Source organism: Saccopteryx bilineata, chromosome 2, assembly GCF_036850765.1.
Source record: "Saccopteryx bilineata isolate mSacBil1 chromosome 2, mSacBil1_pri_phased_curated, whole genome shotgun sequence".
Taxonomy (NCBI): Eukaryota; Metazoa; Chordata; class Mammalia; order Chiroptera; family Emballonuridae; genus Saccopteryx; species Saccopteryx bilineata.
This window is the reverse complement of record NC_089491.1, coordinates 154,374,993-154,387,260: the sequence shown is the minus strand read 5'-3', so window position 1 is coordinate 154,387,260 and position 12,268 is coordinate 154,374,993. Positions and strand designations below refer to the sequence as shown.

The window sequence follows — 12,268 nt, the reverse complement described above, 5'->3', positions numbered from 1 at the left end:
AAGTAGCCATGTGTTAGGGACCAGTGGTTCGAATTTCCCTCTCCAAGGGCCTTGCGCTGCTCAGCGTCTCCAGTCTCTGTACTTACGCATTACCAATTATCGTCTGGGCAAAATTCTGCTCTCTTTTGCTCGCAATGACACTGTAAGATGAACTCAATCATGTTTGTGTAGTCCTTCTGTGTCCTTTGGAAGATGGATTCAGTATACATTGGAGGCTTTATTATATCCTATGTTGTAAAATCATTACTAACTTTATATAATTTATTAGTATAACATGTTGCAGCATTATGCACACTAAGTAATAATAGTAAATTCCAAATCTGTCTTGTCCTTACTCAGAAGGCAGTGCTGAGTACAAGGACAGCTGCCATCACAGATGTCCCACTTCTCGCTTTGTAAAATGCTTTCAGGCCTCTTATGATTTAAATGAAAAAGAGAAAGAAAAAAAAAGATTGCTCATTGTTCTCATCTTGAATCGACCTGGTATGTCAGTTGGCCGCAGTTTCCTTAGGGAGGGTTTGAATGTCAGAGTCCCTTTGGCCTCCCTTCAGGATTCCCTCCTCTGCCTCGTGAAACCCCACATCCTTGCAACCCTGGGTTTGCCTTCCTTTTACCTACAACTGAAGGTATTGTCACCAGCTTCAGGCTTGCAGTCAGTTATACCCAATAGAGGAACAGTGGGTTTTACTGGCATTTCCCCGTTTAGATTAGGCTGCATTTCGGTTGGAAACCACCTTGGGTGGCTGGCAACCTTTTGCATTTGCAAGCACATCTGTTTTCCTTCTGCTCTTCCTCCACCGGTCCTCTGCTGGATTCTCTGCCCGGAGCTGGCAGCCACTGCCTGATGTCCTGCCTTTTGTCCAGGGATCGCTCCATTCCCTCACCTCCCTCTGCAAGGAAATGTGGTGGGGCTTCCCAGGGCTTGGACAGAGGGCAGGAAGGGTGTTTCCAGGTGTGGGCCATGAAGCTTTTTGAAGTTTTAAAACCTTCCTGGGAGGAAACAGCTACAGAATTTCAAAGACAGAGAAATAATTGGCCAAATGCAATGGGAGGATTTTGTCTTGCTCCTGCATGAAGAAAATAAACTCTAAAATGACATTATTTTTAGATAATTGGGGGAAATTGAATACAGATTAGTAACTAAATGATTTTAAGTAGTTTTTGTTAATCTTGTTAGTAGAATGATATCATTGTGGTTCTGTTTTTATAATGCTGAAGTGTTCATAACTGGAGTCTAAAATATTTAGCAGTTGCTTTAAAGTATTCCTTTTTTTTTTTTTTACAGAGGCAGAGATAGACAGGGACAGACAGACATGAATGGAGAGAGATGAGAAGCATCAATCATTAGTTTTTCATTGTGCTTTGCGACTTCTTAGTTATTCATTGATTGCTTTCTCATATGTGCCTTGACCGCGGGCCTTCAGCAGACTGAGTAACCCCTTGCTGGAGCCAGCGACCCTGGGTCCAAGCTGGTGAGCTTTTTGCTCAAGCCAGATGAGCCTGTGTTCAAGCTGGCGACCTCGGGTCTCGAACCTGGGTCCTTTTGCATCCCAGTCTGATGCTCTATCCACTGCGCCACCACCTGGTCAGGCCTTTTTTTTTTTTTTTTTTTAAAGTGAGAGGTAGACAGACAGGAAGGGATGGAGATCAGAGCATCAACTCGTAGTGTGGCACTTTAGTTGTTCATTGAACGCTCTCTCATATGTGTCTTGACTGGTGGGGGGGCTTCAGCTGAGCCAGTGACCCCTTGCTCAAGCCAGTAACCTTGGTCTCGAGCCAGCAACCTTGGGGTCATGTCTGTGATCCCATGCTCAAGCTGACCACCTCAGGTTTTAAACCTGGGTCCTTAGTATCCCAGGTCGACACTCTATCCACTGTGCCACCACCTGGGCAGGATAAAGTAGTCCAATTTTTTTTAAAAATGGGGACAGAGAGCCTGACCAGGCGGTGGCACAGTGGATAGAGCGTCGGACTGGGATGCGGAAGTACCCAGGTTCGAGACCCCAGAGGTCGCGCGCGGGCTCATCTGGCTTGAGCAAAGAGCTCGCCAGCTTGGACCCAAGGTCGCTGGCTCCAGCAGGGGGTTACTCGGTCTGCTGAAGGCCCGCGGTCAAGGCACGTGTGAGAAAGCAATCAATGAACAACTAAGAAGTCGCAACGTGCAACGAGAAACTGATGATTGATGCTTCTCATCTCTCTCTGTTCCTGTCTGTCTGTCCCTGTCTATCTCTGCCTCTGTAAAAAAAAAAAAAAAAAAAAAAAAAAAAAAAAATGGGGACAGAGAAAGTAAATGATACAAGGGGAGCAGCAAACTGTCAGTAGTTGTTCAGGCCGGGTGTGGAGGTCCACCACGCAAGACTCCCTAAGGAAGATTGTTCTTATGAGAGTTTAAAAAGAAGGACAGTAATAAACAAGCCTCTCTCCTTGTAGGATTATTATAAAGAGGATTATTACTATTAAAGTTTAAAAGGAAGCAGTAATAAAAACAAATGTTTCTGGGTCCTAATCAGAGTCTGTCCCACCCGCCTGACAATAACCTCAGATTTCCTCATTCTAAGTATACTCACAGCTTTTCTCTTTGTTGCTGCAATGAAATCAAAACAAAGCGGATGAAGTGGGGATAAAGACTAACAAGGATACTGTTGTCATCGTATCAGCCGTCACAGAAACATCTCTCTGTTGATCTGGCCTTCAGGATTCATAGAATGGTTTTCCCTTTTAAACTGAGAAGCAGTGCCCACACTCTGCTGAGTCCTCAGGATTGTTTGGGTGTTTTTAAGACATGTGTCCTTTTCCCCCTGTGGCCACCCTTCCCTACCCTCTTTCATACCTGGGCCTCTGTTTCTTTTGGTCCCGAGCTTCCCTTCCTCTGTCCATAGCTGACTGAGGCTGTCCTGCCCCACCCCCCACCCCCCACCCCCCACACACCACCACCACCCCTCAGACCTTAATAGCCAGCCCTTAAACCTTCTGCCCCCCCCATTTGTTCACTATCTCTGGTTTCCATTTTCTCACCCAAAGACAGAGTGTTCTTCAAGTTGGTGGCTCTGGACCCTCTGCCCCTCCTCCAAGGCTAACTCCAGCCCCTCCCACCCCTGTTCCCCTTCCTTTCCTCTGCAGAGCAGCCCCTGGCTCCTCTAGTCCAGAAGTAGCGGACAGTCCAGGTGACCCCGTCAAGGTCCCCTGACCCACTGTCTCTTTCTTGTCATTATCTTATTCCTGACTGCTTCTCCCCTGCTCTGTGGCTGTCCTCCCAAAGACTGCCCCCTTTGCCTTTGCAGCTTCTGGGCAGTGGGCCCCCTGCTGTGCCCGGTGGGGGGGGGGAGGGGCAGCTCTGGTGACCATTGTCCTACCTCTCTTTCTACTGGCTTTCCCGAGAGAGAAAATGGACCGTGCCAGAGGACACCCCACACACTCCTTCTCCCTCCTGCTACCCCTCCTCCCTCGGCCATCGCCCCTCTGTCCAGGCTGCCGGGCTCACTCGTCCAGGCGCACCCACAGCTGCCCTCGTGAGTGCCCACAGGAGGGGCCTGCTTCTCAGTCACAATGGCCACACAGGCCAGCTGTGGCCAGTCAGTCCTTCCCTCTTGGTTTAATCTACAAAGCTCACCTGTTGGTTTTAGCCTCCCAGCTTGGAATATGCAACATTTAAGAAATATCTATTTCCTCAGGCAAGAAAGTAGGTTACTAAGAGTGTGCTTTTGTTTAATTGATTAGTTTATTTGAGTGAACATGCATATGTTGTTAAGAGTCACTAAGGGCCCTGGCCGGTTGGCTCAGCGGTAGAGCGTCGGCCTGGCGTGCGGGGGACCCGGGTTTGATTCCTGGCCAGGGCACATAGGAGAAGCGCCCATTTGCTTCTCCACCCCCCCCCCTTCCTCTCTGTCTCTCTCTTCCCTTCCCACAGCCAAGGCTCCATTGGAGCAAAGATGGCCCAGGCGCTAGGGATGGCTCCTTGGCCTCTGCCCCAGGCGCTAGAGTGGCTCTGGTCGTGGCAGAGTGATGCCCCGGAGGGGCAGAGCATCACGCCCTGATGGCCAGAGCATCGCCCCTGGTGGGCGTACCAGGTGGATCCTGGTCGGGTGCATGCGGGAGTCTGTCTGACTGTCTCTCCCGTTTCCAGCTTCAGAAAAATACAAAAAAAAAAAAAAAAAAAAGAGTCACTAAGGACTTACTTAAAATTAGCGAATATAATGAAAAAATGTGAATGACACTAGAGAATGTATAGCATAGGACTAGCTGTTATGGGGGACACTTTGAGGAAGAGAGCAGTGGGGAAGAAGAGAGGGGAGGCTTCATGGCCAAGGGTGGTCTTGACTGGGCTTTGAGATCGGAGCATTGGAGAGGGAAGCAGTTATTTCAGGACCATACTGTTGTCATAGGCAGAAGGCTGGAAGAAACCTTGGAGACATTCATCTACTTAATAACAACTTAGGAAGTGCTTACTGTGTGGCAGGCACTGTGGCAGGCAGGCACCAGGCTACTCCTGCTCTCCTGGGGCTGACATTTCACGGAGGAGACAATGAGCACACACCAAACCAGCCTGTTGGAGTCACTGGGCTGCTTCTTTGGCTGTAAAGTCAGTAAAGACCTCTCCGAGGACGCAGCATTTGGGCTGGATCCAGAATGAATCATATGGAAACCTAAACCAGGCATACAGAAATCAGAGGAGCTTACTAGGCGAGTGGTCAAGCAAGTGCAGTCTCCGAGGTGAATGCACTTGTCTGCAGGATCCAGGAGACCGGTGTGCCTGGAACAGTGAGAACAGAGGGCACAAGCTAGGGCACGAGCCCAGGCTATGTCAGAGCAGGTGCGCGGGCAGACTGCTGCAGGTGCAAGAACATGCACAATTCTTCGTGAGGAACCTAGGAAAGCACAAAGCGAGTAAAGACGTTTCTCTATAAACGCAAATGAGTAAGATAAGCATTAAGTTACCTGCTATCAAACTGTCATGAACAAGAAAGTGTTGGGTCATTTGTAGCAAAACTGAAAAGAATACAAACAGCTAGGCCAAAATTTAAGATCCTTAATTAAATCTCACTTGTAAATACCATGATTTAGGTCAACTCTGGTTTTACTTATGATGCTGTCAGTGAAAGAGTGTACCTTTCTTTCATATATCCAGGTTTGGTATGGGCTTCTTCTACCCGTGGCCTGTAGACAATTTTTCATCGTGTGCCTTTCTTCTGATGGAAATATTAATTGCTTTGCTGGTCCTCTCCAATTACTCGAGGGAAAGAATCAATTTATTGAATCTATACTCTGCTGGTCCTCCAAAAGAGCCCTCGGTCCTGAAACACGCTTGGTCATAAAGAACCGTGTGTGTGCGGTGTACTTCCCTGGCTTCCCGGAAGCAGAGGAGCGCAAGCCAAGCGTGGCCGGTGCGGAAGGTGGACTTCCCGCTCTGGCTTCCCTCCCAGCCTGCTCTCTCTCCACCTGCTCACCACCTCTGGCACATTCCTCTCTTCCTTAGGAAGCTGATGTTGGTCAAGAAATAAGGGCTACTGTGTACTAGGCACAGTTTCTCCCTCCAGGGTTTTCGGCACATAAAGAGATAGAACAGGTAGAAGGTGAAGGGATTAAGAAAAGAAAAAATAGATAGATGACAGAGAGATATTACAGAGACACAGGCAGAAGTGTGGTGATAGCTAGAGGGGAAGGGAGGTGGGCAAAGGCAGGGGAAATGGGGACAGAAAGAGACTTTGCTTGGCGTGGTGGGCACATGATGCAGTTTGCAGATGGTGTTTTGAGTTGTACTCTTGAATCCTGTGAAGTTTTATGAGCCAGTGTCATCCCAATAAATTCAATTAAAAAATAATAACTAAAAGGCCCTGGCCGGTTGGCTCAGTGGTAGAGCATTGGCCTGGCGTGCAGGAGTCCCGGGTTCGATTCCCAGCCAGGGCACACAGGAGAAGCGCCTATCTGCTTCTCCACCCCTCCCCCCTCCTTCCTCTCTGTCTCTCTCTTCCCCTCCCGCAGCCAAGGCTCCATTGGAGCAAAGTTGGCCTGGGCGCTGAGGATGGCTCCATGGCCTCTGCCTCAGGCGCTGGAATGGCCCTGGTTGCAACAGAGCAACTCCCTTGATGGGCAGAGCGTCGCCCCCTGGTGGGCATGCCGGGTGGATCCCGGTCGGGTGCATGCAGGAGTCTGTCTGACTGCCTCCCCGTTTCCAACTTCAGAAAAATACACACACAAAAAAAAACTAAAAATGAAAAGTAAAATAAAATCAGCCTCTGAGGTACCATATCCTAAGTGCCAGGTGACTGTGGGAGGAAGTCACAGGTCACTCCCAGAGCCCAGGTTCTCAGGAAAGCCAGGGGAACGATGCTGCCGGAAGTGGGAGTCCCCATAGCTCTGCAGAGAGGGATTTTCAGGGCAGGTCCAATAAGGAGAGAGTGTGAGGAAACGAGAAAGCTCACAGTGCGTGTGTTCATTTCCTGGGGCTGCCAGTGCAAATCGCCACAAGCAACAGAAATGTATTCCCTCACAGTGCTGGAGCCAAGAAGTCTGAAATCAAGGGGTTAGCAGGGCCATGCTTCCTCTGAAGGTTCTAGAGAGACTCCCTCCTTGCCCCTTCCCCATTTCTGCTGGCTGCCAGCAGTCCTTGGTGTCCCTGGGTTTCAGCTGCGTCACTCCAGTCTCTGCTTCTTTCTTCACACGACCTTCTCTCTGTGTGCGACTGTGTCTCTCCTTAGAAGGACAACAGTCCTTGGATTTAGGGCCCACCTTTGTCCAGTATGACTTCATCATAACTAATTAATCAGCAAAGATGCTCTTTTCAAAATGAGGTCACATTCTGGGGTTCCAGGGGGCATGAAGTTTATGTACGTCATTCAACCTAGTCCAAAAAGCGTTGAGAAAATTGTTCAATGTGAGTGGAAGTTCTGTCAGGAAATAAAGCAGGCAAAGGCTGGGCTGAGAGGGCTACACAACACTGATTCACAGGTAAGTCTCTCCAGTGGGTAGAGATAGTAAAAACAACAGCTAACATTTATATAGCACTTGCTATGTGAACCATTCAGAGGTACATATGAACCACTGTCCCATCTTACAGATGAGGAAACTGAGACACAAAGAGACTAAATGCAATCTCCATAGCTGGAAAGAAACAGAGCCAAGATTAAAGCATTTATATTTAAAATTATTTCCCTTCTAAACATGTTCAATGCATTTGATCAGAACAGGGCGTGTCCTTCCCATGAACTTGCAAGCAAAGGGAGAAGTCATTTGCATTTGGTCCACATTCAGTGTGGTCACTGGCCAGGATAGCAAACGTGTGTTCAGACCTTTGAATGAAGAGCCTGTTGCAGTCAGCATTATTGCCCCATTGTCCATACGGCACATGACTTTTTGTATTTTCAGGAATGGGGAGAGTTGGTTTTAAACTTTTGGAACCAGCAAGGATGAGGTTGTTGGCAGGGGATCCCACATGTCACCTAACCATGCCCTTTCCCCTACCTGGCCATGCCCCTAGCCTAACCTGGTTGTTTTCTAGAGCCTTACAACTAGGATGATCAACCATCCCAGACTGCATGGCACTGGGGGTTTCCTCGGGTGTGGGTGTTTCAGTTTTAAAACCAGTACAGTCCTGGGAAAACTAGTATGAGTTAGTCACCCTACTTACAACCCCCTCATCATGTGCCACCAGGAAAGTCTTTCTCTGACACAGATGAACCCCAGGGGTGCCCACAGGAAGAGCGCTGAGTGTCTGTCTCAATTGGCACTCTATGTTTCCAGAAATACAAGTGATGTCTTGATTCCTGTCAGTAGGAAGGTATCTGAAAGCAGGCAGCACAGTGGTAAAAATAAGTGGGCATAGTGGAGTTATTTAGAAGGTACTTTTTCTTTCTTCCAGGAGAAGAGGATGAGGAGGAGCCCGAGATGCCTGTGGGCCCACGGCCACGCCCCCTCTCTGAGCTGCACCTTAAGGAGAAGGCAGCGCCCATGCCCGAAGCCAGTGCTTTCTTCATCTTCAGTCCCAACAACAGGTGTGTGAGAATAGTGGGGAAGGTGGATCTCTTCTCCCCACCATCCAGGATCAGCAGGAGCCAGCCTCCGGGTGGAGCCTGGGACTGCCCAGCTCCCCACGACGTGTGTGAAGACAGGGACAGCTTTTGTCCCTCGGTGTCTGACATGTATTATTCCACTGGAAAGCTGGCTGTCACCCCTACCATCATGCTTTGCCAGGAATCTTCCTCCTATCTCTTTTTAGGAAAAAGAGTTTCTGGATTCCAAATCGAAGTCCTGTGTTTATTTTTCTCTTTGTTTCTTGAAATGTGTAAACTCTATTTCAGTTTTTTTTGTGTGTGTGATTATTCTTGGAAATTAGTAAGTCTGCTTTAGTCAACAAAGTCTAAAGCTAAACGATATCTTAGTGCAAAATAGCCTTACCTTTGTGCAAAATAGGAGCTTACACTATTTTAACCCCTCTCAACCCCTCTTGCTTTACATGTTATTGTTGATTAGTATTTAGTCCTGACCTTTATTTTTAACCCAAGTTAGACATTATTATCAGTATCAGTGTTATTATATACAGTACATATTTGGATTTACATGCAATTTACCAGTCCATCCTTCTGCAATCGTATTTTTTTCTTCTTAAAATACATTCTTTTCTTCTCTCTTTAAATTGCAGTTTTTTGGGGGGGGGATTACTTTTAAATTACAGTTGATATATAATATTTTATTAGTTTCAGGTGTATTAAAGTTCATTCTTTAGAAGTTCCTGTAGTGCCTTTATGATAAATCCATTTGGCCTCTCTTTATCTGTAATTGTTTCCATTTCTTGTTTTTGAAAGATAGTTTTACCGTGTACACAATTTTAGAGTGGCAGGTTTTGTCCCTCAGCATGTTAAATGTATTATTCCACTGTATAATTAGCCATCATTCCTAATTCCTACTATCATTTTATTGTAGGTAGTCCACCCCTTCTCTCTTGCTGCTTTTACCATCTTCTGTTGCCTTTGATGTTGTGCAGATTTACTACTGTGTTCCTCAACATGGACCTTTTTCCCATTTATCTTGCTTGGAATATGTTATGCTTCCTAAGTCTATGGATTTATATTTTTCTTCAGTTCTTAAATGACATTGAAGATTAAAATAAGAATTCATTCATTCTGGCACTCTAATTGGATATGTTAGACCTCTTCTCTCTGTCCACCCTATCCCTTCATGTGTCTTATACATCTTTCACCTCCTTTTCTCTCTTTGGGTATGCTGAGTAATTTCTTCAGATGTTATTTTCCAATTTCTTAATTCTTTCTTCAACTTTGTCTATGTTAAATCAGTCTTTATATCAACTGTTATATGTATATATTTTTTTCATTTCAGGCAGTTCCATTTGTTGCTTGATTTTCTAGATTCATCTGTCTATATCTAACACTTATGTAGTAATTCATCATCTGTATGATTAAGTCCTTTATTTCATTAAGTATTTCAAATATAGTTGCCCTATATTCTGTATCTGATATGTTTAATATTCAGTCTTTGCTGGGGGAGGGGAAGGAGCTCTTAATCGCTTATTTGTTGTTATGATTTTTCATCTTAGTGGTTTATCTTCTTGTTATGTCTGTTGATCTATGATAGTGATGTCAGTATTTCATATGAATTGGTGAGATTCCGGTGAGCCTAAATGATGATTGGGGAAGCGTTCTTCCAGATGCACCAGGCTCAAAATGAAACTCCCTGATAGCAGGGCTGCTCCTGGCATCTGTCCTTAGGGAGCTCAGCCCTTCCTGGCTGCCCAGCACAGAGCCCCGATTGAAGGACTGGTTTGTTTGAAGGGGGTGGTCATTGCAGACTTCTCCTAACTCTCCTGAAACCAGAATGCTCTCAAAGAGCTTGTCCTTTCCAGGATTTGGTGCGCCTGCAGCAGTAAGAACTTCCAGCGCATGTAGTCAACCACAGTGCCAGGCCCAGAGGTCTGAGGTCTGGATTTGAGCCCTCGCTCTCTCACCCTACAGGTTGTGTTTCTAGGCTAGCTTCTCCTTCTTGAATTTCATTGTTTTTATTTATAGAATGAAAATGACACTATCATCCATCTCCCCTCTCTAAATCATCAAGATGAGATAGTACATATGACACCCTTGGCATTCGAGAATCTAGTGTTTGTGGTGCAATCAGTGAGTGCCCAGAGGTCCACTTGTGTAGTTCTTTGTAATTGTGCTGAGGTGTGGGATTGAACTGGACACCTTGAAGCTATGACACCGGGTAAATCTCCTTGGCAGAGTGTAGGTTCAAGCCATCCTATCAACAGAGCCATCTTTGAATGGCTCCGTTGTTCCCTTTGTGTACGAATATGAAGTAGATCTCAAAGTAGGTTGTTGTTTTTTTTAAGATGGGGAAAAGAAGTCCCTTGACCAAAGTCAGTGGTAATGTCACAGCAATATTTAAAAATTTAGAGATTCCCAAAGGTCTCAGATGTAACTCTCTAAAATGTCAAAAATTTACTGTCTATGCAAACCAGGGGCTTTAGGATGGCAAGTTCTGTGCAGAATTGCCCCTGGGGGGTGAGGGACAGGGCCATGGCTATCATTGCCCGGCCGCAGTGAGAGTCCAGGCTGCAGAACCCACTCCACGAACTGCCAGGCACCGTCCGTGCGCTGCAAGGAGGCGTTGGGGGTCCTGGGACGCAGGCAGCTGCTTCCCTTGCCTTCCTGATGTGCTTCTGCTCTCCTCTCCTCTCCTCCTCCCTGTGCAGGTTCCGCCTCCAGTGCCACCGCATCGTCAATGACACCATCTTCACCAACCTGATCCTCTTCTTCATCCTTCTCAGCAGCATCTCGCTGGCCGCCGAGGACCCTGTCCAGCACACCTCCTTCAGGAACCATGTATGCATTCCCTTTCGTTCTCTGCACCCCTCCTCCCAGGACAGTGGCTGGGCCCACGGCCCACTGCTGACCTCCCTGTCCAGTCAGGGGCCCAGCTCCGAATCTCACAGTCAAGTGCACCATGATCCTTTCTTTAAGAGAGGAAGGCTTTGGTAGAAACCATCTGAGGACCACAAGCAAATAAGAGAACATGAACCCAGAGACCTCAGGCTGACCTGGTTGGCAAAGATCACACTTCAGTGCCCTGTGGCTGTTCCCCAGAACACTCCGGTTTCCTGTAAACTTAGTGAAAAAATAAGCGCTGACCAGCTGACTTGCTCCCAGTATACTCTGGCCTGTCCTAATGGCTAAGGAGGTGGGGAGCACTGACAAACGGATGCCAATGATAAGGCTGACCTTATGTAAAAGCTTCCATGACCTTCTGTGGAGTAGAAAACTAACTTTGGAAGCCCACCCAAGGCTCCAATGAACATCAAAAGCTAGAATAAGCATCGCTCTATCTCAAAGCCTCAAAAGAAACCTCAGCCAGGTGGGCAGATGGGCATAAAGACAGGAGCCCACCAACCTAAAGCCATAGCTTTTTTTTTTTTTTCACCGAGAAAGGGTATTGGCCCTAGCTGCAATCTGCTGAGCTATAACCAAACATGAAACCACACAGCCTGCCCCTGGTCCAGGTAGGCTTCACCTGGAGGATGTGTGCTCCTGTGCCCCGAAGGACACAGCGCTCGCTGAGTCACACCTTCCTGCAAAAACAAACAAACCCCGCTCTCTGTTCCTTTGACAAGTATTTATATCTCAGTGGTCTGATTTGGGTTGTAAGTGTTGGGCTGATGAGAAAAGCATCAACCCAGATGCTGTGCAGGCTCAGGACCAGCTGAGGCGTGCCCTGGGAGCTCCCTCCCCCTGGCACAACTGGGGGCCCCATCCAGAGCTGCAAGATGCCCAAGGCCAGCCCACCTCGAGACCCAGCTGTGTCTGTGCCCCTGGTCTCTGAACTCCTTTCCACCTGCCCCCATGTGGAGAGGCCCGAGAGGCACGTACTGTGATTCTGAATCGTGTTTCTTTTCTCCAGGAGGACACCCACTGACCTGCCTCCACTCTGCTTCCTCCCTACCCCGCCCATTCCCACTCTGTTTCTCTTTGTTTTGCAGATTCTGTTTTATTTTGATATTGTTTTTACTACCATTTTCACCATTGAAATTGCTCTGAAGGTAAAGCCCGGCTCCTCTGTCCTCCTCCTCCAGTCCTCCCGGCCTCGTCCTGTGCACCAGCTCTCTGCACTGTCTGTCCCTAACACGCACGCTCCTGTCGGAGCCTGGTTCCCGCTCAGAGCCACTAATCCGACTGTGCTTACTTTTCAGATCCTAGGCAATGCAGACTATGTCTTCACTAGTATCTTTACGCTAGAAATTATCCTCAAGGTAATGCAGCCCGAGAAA

At 47.4% G+C, this 12,268-nt stretch overlaps 1 protein-coding gene across 12 annotated transcripts in view; it reads left to right on the top strand.

The window, feature by feature from the left end:
* CACNA1C (calcium voltage-gated channel subunit alpha1 C) overlaps window positions 1-12,268 on the top strand; it is a 786,403-nt gene that overhangs the window by 647,261 nt on the left and 126,874 nt on the right. For 5 of the 12 annotated variants that reach the window (XM_066258228.1, XM_066258223.1, XM_066258221.1 and 2 more), the window contains 4 exons: window positions 7,856-7,988; window positions 10,700-10,829; window positions 11,981-12,040; window positions 12,191-12,250. In XM_066258228.1, the coding sequence (XP_066114325.1) occupies window positions 7,856-7,988; window positions 10,700-10,829; window positions 11,981-12,040; window positions 12,191-12,250 (383 nt within the window). The remainder of the gene's footprint in view (window positions 1-7,855; window positions 7,989-10,699; window positions 10,830-11,980; window positions 12,041-12,190; window positions 12,251-12,268) is intronic. The other 7 variants (XM_066258219.1, XM_066258226.1, XM_066258225.1 and 4 more) reach the window with 2 other exon arrangements.